The sequence below is a fragment of the Lepidochelys kempii genome, chromosome 24 (genome assembly GCF_965140285.1).
Source record: "Lepidochelys kempii isolate rLepKem1 chromosome 24, rLepKem1.hap1, whole genome shotgun sequence".
NCBI classification, from domain to species: Eukaryota; Metazoa; Chordata; order Testudines; family Cheloniidae; genus Lepidochelys; species Lepidochelys kempii.
In genome coordinates this window covers 15,374,349-15,392,917 of record NC_136403.1, presented here as the reverse complement: position 1 = coordinate 15,392,917, position 18,569 = coordinate 15,374,349, and the positions used below count along the sequence as shown (strand labels likewise).

The 18,569-nt window shown below is 58.3% G+C and overlaps 2 protein-coding genes across 2 annotated transcripts; one reads left to right on the top strand and one right to left on the bottom strand.

Annotated features, from left to right (window-relative positions):
* Window positions 1–2,038: 2,038 nt before the first annotated feature.
* On the top strand, window positions 2,039–3,484 carry LOC144929885 (sialoadhesin-like). The gene is made up of 3 exons (XM_078850566.1): window positions 2,039–2,336; window positions 2,612–2,943; window positions 3,198–3,484. Exons 1-3 carry the CDS (start codon window positions 2,228–2,230, stop codon window positions 3,252–3,254), a joined length of 498 nt encoding a protein of 165 aa, XP_078706692.1. The 5' UTR covers window positions 2,039–2,227; the 3' UTR covers window positions 3,255–3,484.
* A 5,064-nt stretch (window positions 3,485–8,548) lies between these two features.
* On the bottom strand, window positions 8,549–17,578 carry LOC140902814 (B-cell receptor CD22). Its single transcript, XM_078850405.1, has 7 exons — window positions 17,539–17,578; window positions 15,713–15,976; window positions 13,883–13,979; window positions 13,460–13,499; window positions 12,361–12,451; window positions 8,983–9,026; window positions 8,549–8,697 (listed from the first exon to the last, which is right to left on the bottom strand). Exons 1-7 carry the CDS (start codon window positions 17,576–17,578, stop codon window positions 8,632–8,634), a joined length of 642 nt encoding a protein of 213 aa, XP_078706531.1. The 3' UTR covers window positions 8,549–8,631.
* Between the last annotated feature and the right edge of the window lie 991 nt (window positions 17,579–18,569).

Below are 18,569 nucleotides of genomic sequence, written 5' to 3'. Positions count from 1 at the left end.
TATCCACCAGCTTTATGGGGATTGTCTCCCCATTCTTTGCAGTTCACCCTAATTGAGTACTAATAAAATAATACCAATAGGATCTTACAAGAGGGATAAAGAAAAATGCCACATTTATTGTAAATACAACACTTAGCATATGCTTTCAGTCACACAACATACACACACACACACAGAAGTCCTGCAGATGGTCTTTATAGTTATCTTTATAGTTACAGTCTGTTTGAAGCTCAAGTCAATGTACTGGCCAGTTAGATTGAGCACGAGTGAGGTGCAGGGCTCTGTCGGACACGACCCGATGCTCCGAGGCTTTGCAGGATGAACCCAGAGTTCCACAGCAAAACACCCCATCTTTATAGTTGTAAAGTCCCATTTGAGTCCATGCATTTTGCAATGTCCTCCTGTAATCATTAGTCCTTAAGTGGTGTTAATCTTGGGGTTTTCTGCTGTTATCATTTATTTGTTGTCTCTCCTTCGGGGGTGCCTGCCTCCCCTCTGAGGTTGTCAATGCTGCTGACATGTTTAGCATGGAGACAATGGATCTTTTCTGATTGTCTCCTGCTGTTTCCAGGTCTCTCACTTTTTCTTGACCATCTGGACATTTGCGGTGGCTTTCACACCTTCTCTTTTCCTGATGCATGCATTCCTCATTCCCACACAGTCTCTCACAGAAACCTTCCAAGGTATACAGAATACACTGTAAATTAAGCCTTGCTAAATCTTAGAACTAAAACAATTCACATTGGGGCTTCAGGCCCTCAACATTTCTCTATACTATTTACCAGAGACACAATACAAAATCCTGTCTTTTACTAACTAAACTTTATAACAGGTCCTAATTGTAATGCATATGGGAAACAGGATCCCAGTCTCAGACAGTCATTCCTTTCTGTTATTCCAAAAGGTTGCCTGGCAGAATGAAATCAAGGTTTACAGCAATTCTGATAGTACCATTTTAAAATTTAGCCCTACAGAGTGACCACAGCTGGCTCCCTACTAGGATCTCCGTCACAGGCATGAAGATGCTGTCACGGTTCCCTTTCCTCCCCTGAGCCACCAGCCACTCACGGCGCCTGGGGCTATTGCCACAGATGTAGATGAACATGATTTCGAGTTACCTGCCCCAAGCTCTCTGCTCTCCCGTTAGTGTCAGCGGTGGGATGAGACCAGATTCCCAGCGGCTAACCCAGGCCCAGGGCCCAGGTAAGAGCGGCTGTTCCTTGTTTTTGGGGCAAAAAGCCAGATTTGGGGAGAATGAATCTTCAAATGTCTAAATCACTGAAAGGAGATTAAAAGGTGAGAAGTTTCTTATGGGAGGGGCCGCAGCTGAGATCGGGGCCTGGTGATGCAGGCGCTACACAGACACAGCGAGAGACAGTCCCTGCCCCAGCTAAGATCAGGCCCCGTTGTGCCAGGCGCTGCCCAGACAGACAGCCAGAGACAGTCCCTGCCCCAAAGAACTGGCAATTAAAATAGACAATAGATGGGAGGAAAAACTGAAGCACAGACCAGGAAAGTGAGTGGCTCATCATCGTACAGCAGGGCCATGGCACATATCGGAGGAGAACCCACAGTGCTGGGTCCCAGTCTGTTCTAGCCACTAGCCCACAGCAGCTTGTGCTAGCCCTGTCAATATACAGGGTCCTTCCCAAACAGGGCGTGAGAGCCAGTCCCTGTCTGACGAGCTCGTGGTGTAAGATACAGGGACCGAACATGGCTGGGCAACATCATCCTGCACTGTTACATGGCTGCCGTGTCCCACCCCAGAGCAGGCTGCATGTCACTGCTGGTGGAAATACTTAACAGCTGGGCACCCTTCCCTGACATGGCTCTATCCCAAGGGGTCAGGACGTCCCCCTGCTGCACCCCAATGTGGTTTGTTCCCTTCCCCCTCCCTGAATCTCCCTGCATGTGTCAGCTCCACACAGGAACCTTCCTCCGGTCCTGCCCTGAAACCATCCTCCGCGTTGCTATGAGCTGCCAAAAAGCCACGTGCCCCTCCCCAGAGGTGGCTGCATTGCACCTCCAAGGGGTGAGCCTTGCATACACGACCCGCAAAGCAGAGGGGAATGGAAATGAAACGGATCCATCGGGCCAGTCTCCAAGCCTTACTCCCTTCTGGTTAGGAAATTCTTTTACAAAGGGCCCTAGGTCTAAAATATCTGATCACTCAGCTGATCCCGCGGTTGGACACCATCGCCTGGCGCAGACGAGCTGTCACCCAGAAATGCTGCAGGTGAATCATTCCCGGCCCCTTTCCCTGCCAGGCCGCCTGAGCGCTCTGCCCTGGACGGAGATGGCCTTGGTGCTGGTCCCTGCCTTTTGCCTCCTGAGCGGTGAGTAATTCACACAGACGCCATGTGCTGCCAGCCAGGGGACCAGTGGGGACCGTTTCCCCAGCCCTGGGAGTGCGTCTACACTGCCGGGAGGGTGCTCGGAACCGGGTTCCATCGCAGGGAAATCCCAGCCACTCGTGCCAGAGGCTCCAGTTCAAGCCTAGGGGGCGTCTGGCCTTGAACCTGACCCTGAGCAGCTGGGTCCTCGCTGGGGCGAGTTCCCCAACTCTCAGGGGCCGGGCGCCGGTCTGATCCCCGATTCCTGTCCCCGGCAGGAGCCTACGCCCAGAAGTGGAACGTGACATTCGCACCAGGGCCGCTTGCTGGATGGGCCGGCTCGTGTGTGACCATCCCCTGCTCCTTCACCTACCCCGCAGGGTGGATGGTCAGGGCCGTGACCTGGACACGGGACAGGGATCAAACCGACTATCACTCGGATGAAGATTGTTTCCATGCTGCCTTTAAGGGGCGCGCCCGCTATCTGCGGAACCTGCAGCACGACTGCTCCCTGTGGGTGTCGGGGCTGCGCCCCAGCGATCAGGGCACCTACCGCTTCCGGTTCCATGCAGCGGGCGATGGCAGGACGGACAGCTGGACGAGTGACCTGGTACAACATCTCAGTGTCTCTGGTAACCAGGTTCCATCCAGCACCCCCCGAGTAAATGCAGGGACACACAGACACACATACACCCCATTTCTGCCTTGCTCTGAAATCCAGGTGGTTAGAGCTGGGAGTCAGGACACCTGGGTTCTCTCCCCAGCTCTAGGGGAAGGGCTGGGAGTGGTTAGAGCGGGGGGACTCCTAGGCTGTGTTGTCGGACCTGAGTCCCTGTCACTGTCTAACCCCACTCTCGCCCTCAGTCGCCCCCAACGTGCCCAGGATCGAGGTTTCTTGGCTGGCAGGGAAGGCAGCACTAAGGGAAGGTGACGGTTTTACCCTCCACCGCCAGGCTGCTGCCCTGCGGCCCATCACCGGGGACATGTGGTTGCCAGAAGCCGGGCGGGATTTACGTGTTGAGAAGGCAGCCATCTGAGCCCCGGCCTCGTGGCTGCCAACCTGCTCCTCATCGTCCTCATTAATGTGGGGGCTTGTTACCTGCTCGGGAGAGGCTGGTGGCAGGACGGGGCTGCGAAGGGTAAGAGCCGGGCTGGGCGGATGGGAACAGGGATGGGGATGGTGCAGGGGGATGGTGATTTGGGGGGCTGGTGGGAGACACCTAGGGGAATACCGGGGTGTAGCTGGTGAGTTTAGCTAATTGTGAGGTTGTGATTCATTAACATGTCATGTCCCGTACAATCACTGTCTGTTCAGTCGAGTTAAGGGGCTGGATTATGGAGGTCTCCAGCCAATGAGGAGTTCAAAGGAATAAGCCGGTGTTCGAGAGCTCAGGCAGGAAGGCTGAAACGCAAGGCCTGTGGGCCAAGGCCTGCAAGGTTTTAGCTTCACTATTTTGGGCCTCGGAGGGAAGAGACGCTGACAGAAGGAAGTGAGCGAGGAAAACCCCGAGGCCCTGAGATGCTGGGCAAAGAGGCGCCAAGGGGCAAAGTTACAAACCATCAGCCGGAGGATGAACTTTAAATCGCAGAAACGCCGTAGCGGCACAGCTGGCTCCAGCGTGTGTCTGCAGCCCCGGCTACGGGTCGTGTGTCCGTGCTAACGAGAACAAAGAGAACTAGACACGGCCTATAGAAACCGGGGGGCCTTAAGTCTCCAGGGGACACAGACCCCGAAGGGAAAAGGGGGGTGACACTTTCACGTACACACACAGAAGGTCGCTAGAGGAAGACTCACACCCCAACCCCAAGCCCATCCGGGAGCTAAGACCGGATGCCTCTATTCAATGAGGGTGTAGGGCCTGGGAGCCAGGACTCCTGGGTTCTATCCATGGCTCTGGGTGGGGAGTGGAGTCTAGTGGTTAGAGTAGCAGAAGAGCCCAGACCTCTGAGCCCACTTGTGTATGAGGGTCTCCGATTCACCCCCGTGCCTCAGTTTCCCAGCTGCACAGCGGGAACCCAGAGGCACGCCTGCTGTTAGGCTGTGTGCATCGCCGCAGGCCGGGCATGGCGCAGTCCAGAGTCAAAGGCCCCGGCTGCTCCTTGCATTTGATTTCCCACTTGGGGGACGGGGGAGGAAGAGCCCTGAGAACGCCCCTCCCCCACTGCTGAGCAGCGCAGGACGCCAGAGCAGGTGTTTGTCCCGCATCAAGGGTCACTGGGTAGTTTTGTCACAGAGACGCTGCCCCTTCCTCTGGGTTTTGAGCAGACCAAGGTCGGGGGAGGACCTGGGGGAGCAGCCGCGGTGTGAGAACCGGCATTGACCACCCCTGCCCTGTCCCTGCCGCACAGCGCCCCCTAGTGCCCCCACCCTGCTCCCCCGCAGCGCCCCCTAGCGCCTCCACCCCCGCCCCTGCAGAACAGCCCCCCTAGCGCCCCCAGCCTGCTCCCCCACAGCACAGTGCCCCCAGAGCCTCCACCCGGCCCCCTGCACCACAGCGCCCCCTCACGCCCCCACCCTGCCCCCCACGGTGCCCCCTAGCGCCTCCACCCCGCCCCTGCAGAACAGCCCCCCTAGCGCCCCCAGCCTGCTCCCCCACAGCACAGTGCCCCCTACGGCATCCACCCTGCCCCTGCAGCACAGCGCCCCCTAGTGCCTGCACCCTGCCTCCCCACCCCAGCACCCCCTAGACCCTCCACACCGCCCCCTGCAGCACAGCACCCCCTAGTACCCTCACCCTGCTCCCCAACACCGTACCCCCTAACACTCCTACCCTGCCCCCCACCACAGCACCCCCTAATGCCTCCACCCCACCCCCTGCAGCACAGCGCCCCCAAATGCCCCCACCCTGCCCCCCACAGAATAGCGCTCCCTAGTGCCCCCACCCTGCTTCCCCGCATCACAGCACCCCCGAGCGCCCCCACCCTGCTCCCCTGCAGCACAGCGCCCCCTAGCGCCTCCACCCCGACCCCTGCAGCCCAGTCCACCCGAGCGCTGCCTGGGGCATTGGGCCAGCCCTGACGGCCAGGGGAGACCGCGATGACAAAGGCAGGGCCCTGCCCCTGTATCCCCCTCCATGGTCCCTCTGCGACACCCACTTCCCAGCCATCTTGGGCCAAGATCTGTGTCTCTCTCCCTCCTCCCCGAGATTATTCCTGGCTGCGCAGCTGCCTGCCGACTCTGGGACACCCCCAGCCAGCCGGACGGCCTCCCCCCACCCGCGGAACGGCCGCAGGTAAGCTGCCCCCCAGCTCTTCTTCGCAAGCAGCGTGATCCTCACGGTGCGAGTGTTACAGGGGAAACACCCCTGAAGCAACCCGAGAACCACCCTGTGTGCTCCAAAGCTCCCCAGAGATCCCCCCTCCAGCTCCCCCTCAGGCTGCGGGAGGGGTCCGTCCTGCACGCCCCAGCCCTGGGGTTTGCCCCCGAGATGAGCAGCACGTAACGGTCTCAGACCTTTGCTCTCCATCTCCAGGGGGAGGTAATCAGCCGACCGGGCCCCCCTCTGCAGGGTGTCGCTTCCAAGGGCCGGGTTCCTGCAGGAGCAGAGATGGGGAAATTGTCCTCCCGCCTCCCTGGGGATCCCAAGGAAACCCGCTGCCCACGGCTTCTTCCTGGGACACGGTTCAGTCAGTCCCTTGAACTCCGGGTCTGACACCTGTCCCGTCTCCCGCCTGGAGATCTTAACCCCAGCCCTGACTGCCAGGGAGAGCCCCCACCCTGCAGCACAGCACCCCCTAGCGCCTGTCTGGGGCATTGGGTCCAGCCCTGACTGCCAGGGGCGAGCCCCCACCCCACCCCCTAAAGCACTGACTGCCAGAGGAGAGCCCCTCCCCTGCAGCGCAGCGCCCCAAAGTGCCAGGGAAAGTTCACGGCCCCCGGAAGCAGAGACCTATAGATTGGCGGGGTGGGGGGCAATTGACCAACCAGACGTGGGAAGATGGGGGACACACAGAGCTCCTCACATCTGCTCAGAGCACCCACAGCTCCAGCTGACTCTGAAATTGACGGTTGATCTGAGAATCGGCTGGGGGTACCATTGTTGCCTTCTAGCCTCAACCCTCGAAGAACCCAGGAGTCCTAGCTTCAAGCCTCCCCTCTAACCACTAGCCCCAACTCCCATCAGCAGGGGAAGATGCAATTACCTTATAGCGTGTCCTGCAGTCGTGGCTCCGGCAGCCAATCTGGCTGGGGGGAGCTGAGCGATCAGTCCAGCGGCTTTGGAGGGCGAATGGGGAAGTGGCATCTGATGGGGTGAGGAGGGGTGAGATTTCTGTGGGTCCCCTTGGGGGGCGAGCTGGGGGGCAGGCCCCAGAACACCTTGAAGGGCAGCTCTAAACGTGCAGGTGCAGGGGGTTGTTTAGCAACATCTGAGTCCTTTCACTTTCCTCTCTCTGGCTAAGCAGGGGCGGGCACGATCTGGGCACGGATGGGAGATGGGCAGGGAGCAGTGGGGGCAGGCTCTGCCCTGGCAGTCAGGACTGGCCCCAATGCCCCAGCATGGCACTAGGGGGCGCTGTGCCTCAGGGGAAGAGAAAGGTCACTAATTGCTCAGCCCAGACCTGCAATCAGCCTGGGGCCCAGACAATAGGGGGCGATTGTGGCCTGGGCACAGGGCTGGGGTGGAATATACCATCCTACCTGTAACCTCAGCCCCGTTCCATTCAGAGGGGTCCTTCTCTGGCCTCGCGTCCACGTCCCCCCGACGTGGGCACAGACAGAATTACAGCGAGGGTCTGCCTGGCCTGGGCTGTCAGTTCCTTAGTACTGCGGGGCTGCGGTCTGGTCCCAGGACAGTGCTGACCCCTAGGGTTTGGGTTTCGCCCTGGCGGGCCTGTCCCCCTCCCGGCCCTGGGAAACCGCTGGCTGAAATGTGGCCGGAAAGAAAAACACCGTCTCTGGTTCTGTCTATTGGCCCCTCTCCTGGCCCAGCCCTTCCCGCCTCCATCAGCAGATGTCCTGGACCCGCCACAGATCCCCTGAGCATGCTCAGGAACAGCAATGCCGGAAACCTGGATGAGGAGCGTTTCTAGCACGACACGCCAGACAGCCCTGCCTACAGCCCGGGGATTGGAGAGCGGAGCAATGGGATCAGAACAAAGTACCCTGCGCTAACCACTAGACTCCCCTCCCAGCACCCAGGAGGCCTGACTCTTGTCCCTCCCCCAGCCACGGACAGAACCCAGGAGTCCTGGCTCCCAACCCCCATGCTCTAACCCACTGGACCCCTCTCCCACCCCAGAGATGGGGACAGAACCCAGGAGTCCCTGCTGCCAGGCCCCTGATCCCACCGCTCGTCGCCCGACTGCCCAAAGGGGCAGACACACACACCTCAAGCTGGGGGTGTGATCACTGGTCTTCAGACTCTTTCCCACTGTGTGTCTTTCTGCGTCCCCAGCAGGAAATCCTGCGCTCCGGGGATACTGCCAGCCCCTCGGACAATCCTGGAGACTATTCGAACAGCCTGGGGACTATTGTAACAGAGCCCGGCCGAGGTCCCTGCGAGCCGTGGTCCCCTCTGCGCTGCCAGGACCCTGAACCCCATGAGACTCCACCGTCAACGCCCCGGCCTGTGTTCACCCTCCTCGAGGAGCCGGGAAAACCCTCTGAACCAAGCTCACGCCCACTGCTCGTCCCCCAGCTGCCGGGTTCTCCTAACTTTGACTTGAGCCTGGAATTTCCTGCCTGTCTCCTCTCTGGGATTTGAAATCTCCCTTGTTCCCCTCTCCTTTGCTCCTTTGCTCAGCACGTCTCACCTCTAACCCCAAGTTAACCGCTGTTTTTTGTCTCAGGGTTGCCACTATTTTTTATAAAGTTGATCTCGAAAAAGAATTACCCAATCCCTGCATTGCGGAGCTATTTATTCCCAGTCGAGTTCTCCAGTAGAGTGATGGCCACATCACCCCAGCTGGGGGTCTGGCCCCATTCATTCCAATGGAGCTACGGCCGCTTGACCCCAGCATAGGCGTCGAGCACCCACCGGCAGCCCCCCGTCAGTGCTTCCCCCTCCCTCCCCGCTCCTCCTGCCCACCGGGGCACAGGGGAGAGGAGCGAGGATGCAGCACACTCGGGGGTGGGAAGAGGTGGGGTGGGAGCAGGGCAGGGGTGTGGCCTTGAGGGAAGGGGTGGAGTGGGGATGGGGCCTGGGGCAGAGCCAGGGCTCGAGCGCCCCCCGGCACAATGGAAAGCCGGCGCTTGTGGACCCCGCTGGGATCTGCCCCATTGAGCGATGGCTTCTCTTTGTGTTTAAGGTCCCGGCCGTGCAGAGGGGTCCCAGGCTGGTCAGAATTTCGGCGGAGCTCAGTGGGAACCAGCTTGGGGATAGACCAACTCGCTGTAAATATCCTGGGTCCGTCCTTGGAGTTCCTGTAGGCCCAAACAGAGAGCCAGTGAGATCCCTGCTCAATGGGCCCCAGGGCCAGCGGGGTGGGTGCTGCCAGGACCGGACACTCTGTGGCTGGGGGAATCTCCCCTGAGCCGGTAGCAGGACGGGGTCTCACACACACACTTAGGCAGCGCCGGTTCCACCCAGCAGGGGGCAGGGATTCACAGTGCGGGGGGTGGGGAGGCTGCAGCCGCGACACACTCCAGCCAGCAGGGGGCAGAGGGGCCCGGGAGGTTGGGGGGGAGGGTAACAGACCCTGTGCTCACCTCATAGGGTGACTCCGTCTCTGGCCTGCGGGAAAGCTCAGCGCCTCGTGGGAAAGGGAAAATAGTTTCTGTTGTTAGATCTGGGTCCCCGAAATCTCCAGCCTCCTGAATCCCCCAAGTGTCTCCCACCAGCCCCCCTAAACCACCGGCCTCCCACCCCTTGACTCCCCCCAAATGTCTCCCACGAGCCCCCCACACCACCAGCCCCCTGAATATCGCCCTAGTGTCTCCCACCAGCCACCCCAAATCACCAGCCCCTGGATCCCCACAAGTGTCTCATGAGCCCCCCAAACCACCAGACCCCCACCCCTGTAGCCTTTATTTTTATTTGAAGTGAATGCCAGTGACACAGACAGTCGCGGGAACAAGGTCCCCTGTCTCTTCTCAACTGGATTAAAGTCGCCAGCTAAGTGACGACTGTCCCCGCGTATCCAGCTCCTAGAGCGATCCATGTACCAGTGAGAGCTACACACGTACTCGCAGCCTCCCACACGGGGCGAGGGGCTGCTGGGTCCCCCGTGGATCGATGGTCAGGAGGGGGATGGTTCCCGCTGGAGTTTTCCCAGAGGAAGCTCAATGTCCCCGCTCTGGGCACCAAGACCTGTAATAACCTCCCTGCCCAGCGGGTGGGCAACAGTTGTCCTGCGTTTAGCTGCCTCCCCTATTTAATGTGACGCCCCTTGCACCGCGCCATGCGTGACAAACCCATCTGGCAGCTAGTGAGTTAGAGCAGGGGGCCGGCAGCCAGGACACCTGGGTTCTCTCCCAACCCTGGGAGGGGAGGGGGGTCTAGTGGTTAGAGCAGGTGGGGGGTTCCCTGCAGTCCCCCCTCTAGCTGGTCTCTCTCCACTGCGGGTGGTTGATGTTGCTCTGGGTCATCACAGGAACCAACCAGCCCTTTGTCCTTTCCTCTGCTCCCCAACGCCGCGGCTGCCCGGGGTCACCATGAGGTGTCTCCTCTGGCTGCTGTTCCTCCCGGGTAAGGCCCCTTTGCCTCGCCCTGAAGGTCTGGCTCCTTCAGACCCACAGAGCCCTGGGGGCAGGGGAGAAGGGAGGGGAGACCTGGCTGCCGGGGTCACAAGCTCAGAGGAAGGTTTTCCTCTGTGAGATTTACTCCACTTGCATCAGAGTGATGGGATCCAGTGATAGGGGGTTGGGAAGGTTGTGTCGGGATTCAGGATTCCTGGGTTCTCTTCATTGTGCAGATGGGGAAACTGAGGCACAGAGGCACACCATGAGCTGAACAGGTAGTTTAGTGCTTGGAATCAAACCCCAATCTCCTGAGGGAGACTACAACGGGTCCTACTGAAAGGTGAACTGTCAAGTTGGAGGGAGGTTACCAGTGGAGTTCCTCAAGGATCAGTTTTGGGACCAATCTTATTTAATCTTTTTATTACTGACCTGGGCACAAAAAGTGGGAGTGTGCTAATAAAGTTTGCAGATGATACAAAGCTGGGAGGTATTGCTAATTTAGAGAAGGACAGGGATACCCTACAGGAGGATCTGGATGACCTTGTAAACTGGAGTAATAGGAATAGGATGAAATTTAATAGTGAGAAGTGTAAGGTCATGCATTTAGGGATTAATAACAAGAATTTTAGTTATAAGCTAGGGACGCATCAACTAGAAGTAACGGAGGAGGAAAAGGACCTTGGAGTATTGGTTGATCATAGGATGACTATGAGCTGCCAATGTGATATGGCTGTGAAAAAAGCTAATGTCGTCTTGGGATGCATCAGGAGAGGTATTTCCAGTAGGGATAAGGAGGTTTTAGTACCGTTATATAAGGCACTGGTGAGACCTCACCTGGAATACTGTGTGCAGTTCTGGTCTCCCATGTTTAAGAAGGATGAATTCAAACTGGAACAGGTACAGAGAAGGGCTACTAGGATGATCCGAGGAATGGAAAACTTGTCTTATGAAAGGAGACTCAGGGAGCTTGGCTTGTTTAGCCTAACTAAAAGAAGGTTGAGGGGAGATATGATTGCTCTCTATAAATATATCAGAGGGATAAATACCAGAGAGGGAGAGGAATTATTTAAACTCAGTACCAATGTGGACACAAGAACAAATGGATATAAACTGGCCACTAGGAAATTTAGATTAGAAATTAGACGAAGGTTTCTAACCATCAGAGGAGTGAAGTTTTGGAATAGCCTTCCGAGGGAAGTAGTGGGGGCAAAAGATCTATCTTGCTTTAAGATTAAACTCGATAAATTTATGGAGGAGATGGTATGCTGGGATAACATGGTTTTGGTAATTAAATATTCATGGTAAATAGGCCCAATGGCCTGTGATGGGTTTTTAGATGGGGTAAGATCCAAGTTACCCGGGAAAGAATTTTCTGTAGTATCTGGCTGATGAATCTTGCCCATATGCTCAGGGTTTAGCTGATCGCCATATTTGGGGTCGGGAAGGAATTTTCCTCCAGGGCAGATTGGAAGGCCCTGGAGGTTTTTCGCCTTCCTCTGTAGCATGGGGCACGGGTCACTTGCTGGAGGATTCTCTGCTCCTTGAGGTCTTCAAACTACAATTTGAGGACTTCAATAGCACAGATATAGGTGTGAGGTCTTTTTTAGGAGTGGTGGGTGAAATTCTGTGGCCTGCATTGTGCAGAAGGTCAGACTAGATGATCATAATGGTCCCTTCTGGCCTAAATATCTATGAATCTATGAATCTATGAGTCCCAGTTCAGCACAGGAAGCGCCCGGCCAGCCTGCACCTCACTGCCATCTCAGTCTCTCTGCTGCTTCCAGGCTTCCTGTGTCACTGAGACCAACCCGCCAAGGTGCCCGCGTCCCTGATCGCTTGGACGGGGGCCTGTCTGTCCATCCCGTGCCGATATAAATCCTGCCTCCTGAACCCCAGAAGGCCAAACAACCCAACCATCAACTCCCTGGCCTGGTACCTGAACCCTGGGTATGACCCTGAGAAGAAAGATTTCAGTGACACTGTCCTCTATAAACACAACGCCTCCATCAGCCCGGCCTTTGCAGGGCGCATGAGGTTCCTGGGGAGAGAGATTGCAGCCTGCAGCGGTGTAACCTGCAGGCCAGCGAGAACGGCTCCTACGGGCTGAGACTGATCCTCTCGAACCCCAGGAAGAAGCAGGAGGAGGAGAAGCGGATGACTTATCAGTGTGAACGTGATGGGTAAGAGGGAAAGTCCTGGGCTTCCTTGAAGGAACAGACTAAAGACTCATAGTCGCCGCTCTAGCCACGAGACCCACTCCCCTCCCAGAGCTGGGGAGAGAACCCAGGAGTCCTGGCTCCTGGCCCCCCTACTCTAACCACTAGACTCCACTCCCCTCCCCTCATGGAGACAGGGATCGAACCCAGGAGTCCTGGGCCTCCTATAAAGGAGGAATGAATCACTCACCTGCAATATTTTTCCCATGTTCATGGGCTGGCTGTAGATGTGGAATTGCCCGGTGCCATCCGGAGAGCCCGGGCACACCTCGGTGGGCGCGCTGCCACGGAAAGAGAGAACGTCACGGGGGCTGGGGATGGCGCGAGGGCATTTGGGTCGCTAGCATTGGGTCGGCTGCAGCGCCGTGGCTGGGGATTGGACAGACTGCGTCGGTCAACAGCGTACAACCCCTGTGGGTGAGTGGCTGGGGATGGACCCCTGGGCTAAAGCACCCAGACCTGACATGAATCATGGACTTGGGGAATGGGGCCTTTCCTCTCTAGGGGGCACTGGCTCCAATCCAGCCCCACAGCAGAGGACGAGCTGCCTCGGGGTGGTGGGGGCAGGAAGGGTGCACACGGCCTTTCCCTTCTAGAGCAGCGGTCCCCAAACTGTGGGGCACGCCACCCTACGAGGGCATGGAGGAACTTTCGGGGTGGCACGGCAGGGCTAGAGCCAGCCCCCATAGCAGGCAGGGAGGGAGCGCCACCCAGCCCCGCTCCACGGCAGCCACAGCTCTGGCCCCAGTCCCAGCCCCGGCCCCAACCCCGACCTGGACAGATCCTATTATGGGTAAGGGAGGGCCACCCGCCGCGGCACTTTTACGGACGGGGGCGGCGCTCTGGGTTTTCGGTGGCGGGTCCCTCACTTGCTCCGCCGAAGACCCGGAGCTCCGCCGGGGGAGTAAAAATTAAAAAGGCGCTTAATTAATTAAAGGGCCCCTGCAATGGCTTTGCCCCAGGCCCCGAGAAGCCTCTGGGCGGCCCTGGACCAGAGCCAGGCCCTGCTGTTACCTCGGGGGCTGGTCCTGCAAGGCAGGCAGAAGTGAGATTGGAAAGAGCTTCTGTCCTGCTCGGGGACGGATTTTATAATCCTGTTTATTGGAGGGGAAAAGTGATGGACAGAGCTCGTCTAAAGTCATGCAGTGAGTCAGCAGCAGAGCTGGGGATAGAACCCAGGCGTCCTGGCTTCCAGCACCTCTTGCTCTCGCCCACTAGACCCCACTCCCCTCCCAGAACCAGGGAAAGAACCCAGGTGTCCTGGCTCCCAGCCCCATAGATGCACTTACCGGATCGCTGCTCAGTCCCTGGCGTTTGCTCCGCCTCTTCCTACAAATAAAGGAGACCAACAGCTCGGAGGCAAAACGACATCTGCTTCGGTTCAGGAGGGGAAGGAACAGGACAAAGGCTCCCACAAAATAGAACCTCCTGCCTGGGCTTGACCCCTGCTCCCCTGACCACCAGCCGAGCCGTGTAAGCAGGAGGCCACCCAGCCCTTCCCAGGCCCCTGCGGGTGTCAGGTATCTGTGTGGGACCCAACCACCACCATTCAATCACCTCCCCCCGACTGGGTTTCCGTGCAGCCGAACTGGCTCTGCAATTCTCACTCCCGGATTGCGGGGTTCTCCGGCAAAGGCCAGGCGGGAGGAGCTGGGGATGGCCAGACGACCCGAGACGCGGATATCACCGGTTTGCAAAGCAAGCGCAAATACCTCCACGCTATGACGCCGACCAGCCCCACCAGCAGCAGGGGGAATAGTGCAACTGCAGGTCCCAGGATGTAGGCGGGAGCCCAAACACGGGGGGTGGCTGGAAAGGGAAAAGGAGGGTTATTGGATCAACCCTGCAGCAAATTTTTGAACCCCATTTGCTGAGGGACGGCAGCCGGGTAACAAGCCCACAGTGAGGCTGCATGGGGCTGGATCATTAAACGTGGTGGTTTTGGAGTCAGCAGACCTAATGCTCAGACGCGAAGCCCTCCAGTCCCAGCGCCCTCAGCCTCCTCTGTAGGCTGTGCTGCCCAGCTGGATGACATTTCCCATGATGCACCACTATCTCCCCTCTTGGTGATGGGGAGGGTGCCTCATAAGAATCCATAGTCCGGGTGCATTGTGGGAGATGCAGTTTCAGAGCCTCGTATCCTCATTCTCCACTATAGGCCAAGGTGTCTCTCTGGACTACATCTCTCATGATGCCCCACCAGCTCCTATCTTGGTGAGGGAAGGGCGTGCATCACAGGAATCCTACGCCAAGGTGCATCATGGGAGATATAGTCTGGCTACAGATCCTGGCCCACAGAAGGGAATGGAAGCACAAGGCACTCAAACTACAACTCCCATCAGGCCATTTTCAATTGAAATATTTCGTTTTTTGACATTTCTATGAAAAGTGGAGCTTTCCCACTTGGGAAAAAAAAACCCATTTCCTGGCCAGCTCTACTAGAAACTTTGTTTTTTTTAAATGAAAACCAAGATCTCACAAAATCCCATCATTCCATGTGTGTCATAGGAGTCCTTCGGTGTGGTGCATCATGGGATTTGCAGTTCCTGTGCCTCACGTTCTCAGTCTCCTCTGTCGGCCAGGCTGTCCGGCTGAACTACATCTCCTACGATGCACCGCCTGGTCCCCTCTTGGTGCGGGGAGGGGCGCTTCATTGGAATTCGTGGCTGTGATGCATCATGGGAGATGTAGCCCAGCCCCTGCCTGTTTGATTAAAGGGCTGGCGGAATCACAGCCAGCCTCCCCAAGACCTCGGGCAAAGGCAGTGATGGGCCAAGGGAAGGACGATCCATAGAATCTAAGGGCAGAAGGACCAGCTGGGTGACACAGGCCTCAGGACTCCCCTGAATTCATTCCCGTTTGAACGACAGGACTCCCCTGAATTCATTCCCGTTTGAACGAGAGCTGATCCTTTAGCAAAACATCCCAGAGTTTTTTAAACATTCTGCGGGATGGAGAATCCACCATGTCCGGAGATCATTCTTTTAATGGCAAATTCTCCTCCCTGTTCAACGTTTGCACCTTAATGCCAGTCTGAATTTGTCTAGCTTCAGCTTCCAGCCCCTGGATCTCTGTCTGCTCAGCCGCCAGGCCCATTATCAATGTTCTCTTCGCGTAGGATCTTGCAGACGGGGCTCACATCACCCCTTCCCCTTCCCTTGGTTCAGCTAAACAGACGGAGCTCCTGGAGTGTCTCACCCTATTGCAGGTTTTCCAACCCCTGACTCCTTCTCATGGCTCTTCTCTGACCCCTCCCCAGCTGATCACCAACTCCTGGGAGTGCGGGCCCCAGAACTGGGCACAGGATCCCAGACATGGTTGCACCAGGGCGAGATCCAGAGGTAAAATCCCCTCTCTGCTCGATTCCAGATTGCCCTGTCCCTGCACCCCGGGATGGCGCTAGCCCTGCTGGCCACCGTGGCGCTGGGAGCTCCACCGCGATCGCCACAATGACCCTCCCCCGCTGGGCCTACGGCACAAAGGCACAATCCCAGCCCCTCCCCCACCCCGGAGGTCTCTTTTCTCACGTCCCTGGCACTTACACCGGACAGTGATGGTGATGGGGGGGGAACTGGACTGGCCGATCCCATTGTTGGCCTGGCAGCAATACTCCCCAGCCTGCTCCGCCGTGATGTTCTTCAACACCATTTCCTGCCGGGATCCCCCCAGCTGCCGGCCGCCCCGGTACCAGGTGTAGGAGTTGGGGGCGGGGAGGCTGCTGGTGTAACTGCACGTTAGCGTCACCGATTCCCCTGCCTGCAGGTTGGTGCCCGGCGCTGCCGTAACGCGGACACCTGTGGGGGCGTCTGGGGGGCGAGACGGAGACACGGGCCGTGAACGGAGAGAGACAGAGTGGGGGGACCTGGCCCAGAGGGGGGAAGGGATCCAGGTCAGGGGGTGACGGGCCCACCCACCCCCTCTTCTCACACCACTGCCCCCTCCTACCTACCCCCTATTTCTCCCAAGGCCACCACCTCTCTTACGTGTGCATCTTGTCCAGGGTCCACGCACCTAATTAGCGGAGCCAGGCCTGCGCAGCTCCACTAATTAGGGGGTGGCCCCTCGTTCTCTCCTGTGCAGTCACCCAGGAGTGCACCTGAGAGGGAACTAGCCGCGGACCACCTGAATGGAGCTCGCGGACCACTGGTGGTCCACGGACCACAGTTTGAGAAGCTCCGAATTCGAGAACATGCTGGTTTAGAGTTGCCCAATGCTCCCTTGTCGGGTTGTTTGGCAGCCGCCTGCTTTGCCCACTGCCTGCAGAAAGAGCAGCCCCTTGGAGCGAACTGGTGGGGCCAGGGTGGGCCGACAGCCCCCCCATCAGCTCCCCTAAGTTCCCTGTGCACCCGCCGCCCCTCAGGCTCCCAACTGCCGGCAGTTCAGCCGTCCCTGCCCACACGGCCCTGTGCTGCCCCTGCCCTCTGCCGGGGAGCTGCTCCGGGAGCCTCCTGCTCGCTCTGCAGGGCGGGTGACCAGATGTTCCGATTTTCTTGGGACGGTCCCGATCTTTGGGTCTTTTCCATATATAGGCTCCTATAACACCCCACCCCCGTCCTGATTTTTCACACTTGCTGTCTAGCACCGTATGTGCAGGTGGGGAGGGGGAAGAGGGGAGTTGAGTCAGGGTGTCCCCCTCCCCCGTTCCTGCCCCCCCCATCTCCACAGAGGACGGGGGGGACAGGACACAGCAGGGCTCAGAATGGAGGGGGCTTGCTGGCAGCAGCTGCTGTCCCAAAGTCTCTCCCTCACACACAGGGTGTGTGTCTCTGTGTCTCTCTCTGCCCTGCTGTCTTCCCCTCTCCCCCCTCCATTCCTGCTGCCTTGTGGAGTGAGGCTGCATTAACAGCGAGGTGTTGACCCTTGGGGGCTGAGCCGAGTGCGAGTTCATCATTCGGCGGTAAGGCATTCCCCGGGAACCACCCCACCCTCTGACTCCACCGCCTCAACCGAGCTTCACAATCATCATCTCTGTGTGCAGTATTAAAGTGTTCGTTTAAAAAGCCAGAAGCCCGGAGGCAGGACGTGACGCAGGGAAAACGGCAGCCCGGGGGACGAGAGCGGCTGAGGCCCTCGCTGCTCAGCCCAGCGTGGCCGAGGGCTAGACCAGGCTGACTCTGCCATGAGAGCCAGGCGTGTTCTCCACCGGGGTGAAACCAGCAGCGAGGACCCGGCCGCTCGGGGTCAGGTTCAAGGCCAGACGCCCCCTAGGCTTGAACTGGAGCCGCTGGTGCGAGTTGGTGGGACTTCCCTGAGATGGAACCCGGTTCCAAGCACCCTCCCGGCAGTGTAGACGCACTCCCAGGGCTGGGGAAACGGTCCCCACCGGTCGCCTGGCTGGCAGCACGTGGCGTCTGTGTGAATTACTCACCGCTCAGGAGGCAAAGGGCAGGGACCAGCACCAAGGCCATCTCCGTCCAGGACAGAGCGCTCAGCCGGACTGGAAGGGGAAAGGGGCCGGGAATGATTCACCTGAAGCTTTTCTGGGTGACAGCTCGTCTGTGCCGGGCGATGGCGTCTGGCCGTGGGATCGGGTGCGTCACCAGGTATTTCACACCCGGAGCCCTTTGTAAAAGAACTTCCTAACCAGAAGGGAGTAAAGCCCAGAGATTGGCCTGGCGGAGCAAGGACTGGTTGCATTTCTATCCCTGTGTGCCTTGCGGGCCACGTGAGCTGGGCTTACGGCCTCAGGGGTGAAATGCAGCCACCTCTGGGGAGGGGCAAGTGGCTCTTCGGCAGCTCACAGCAACGCAGAGGGCATTTTTAGGGCAGGACTGGAGGACGGTTCCTAAGTGGAGCCGACATGTGCAGGGAGATTCAGGGAGGTGGAAGGGAACAAAGCACTTTGGGGTGTGGCAGGGACCCCAGGGGGACATTCTGACCCCTTGGGATAGAGCCATGTGGGGGAAGGGTATCACAGGCACAAGGGGGCAGGGTCGGGGTTCAGTGTTTCAGCGGGGAACAGCAAAGCCCCAGATACAGAGATCAGCCCTGACTGCGAGGGGAGAGCCCCCTACACAGCCCCCCGGCCCGTCCTGCAGCTCCGCACCCCCTAGCGCTTTCTTTGCTGCTTCGTCTCCGATAGCTGGATTGTTTATCGGGGCCCGTCTGTGTGTGTATCTGTGACCCCAGCCTGGGCAGAGCCACTATCTGATGTTACCCAACCGCTCCGAGAACGTTCCCTCTGGGTCACGGTGCAACTGGCCAGCAAGGGTCTGAGGGCCCGGGTGTGCCTGAAAATAAATTTCCCTTTTCAGAGCTGGAACTAGAACCCAGGAGTCCTGGCTCCCAGCTTCCCCTCCTTTAACCCACTAGCCCCCACCCTGCTCCCAGAGCTGAGATAGAACCCAGGAGTCCTGGTTCCCAGGCCCCAGTTCTGTCCCAAACATGATGCTCCCTCTC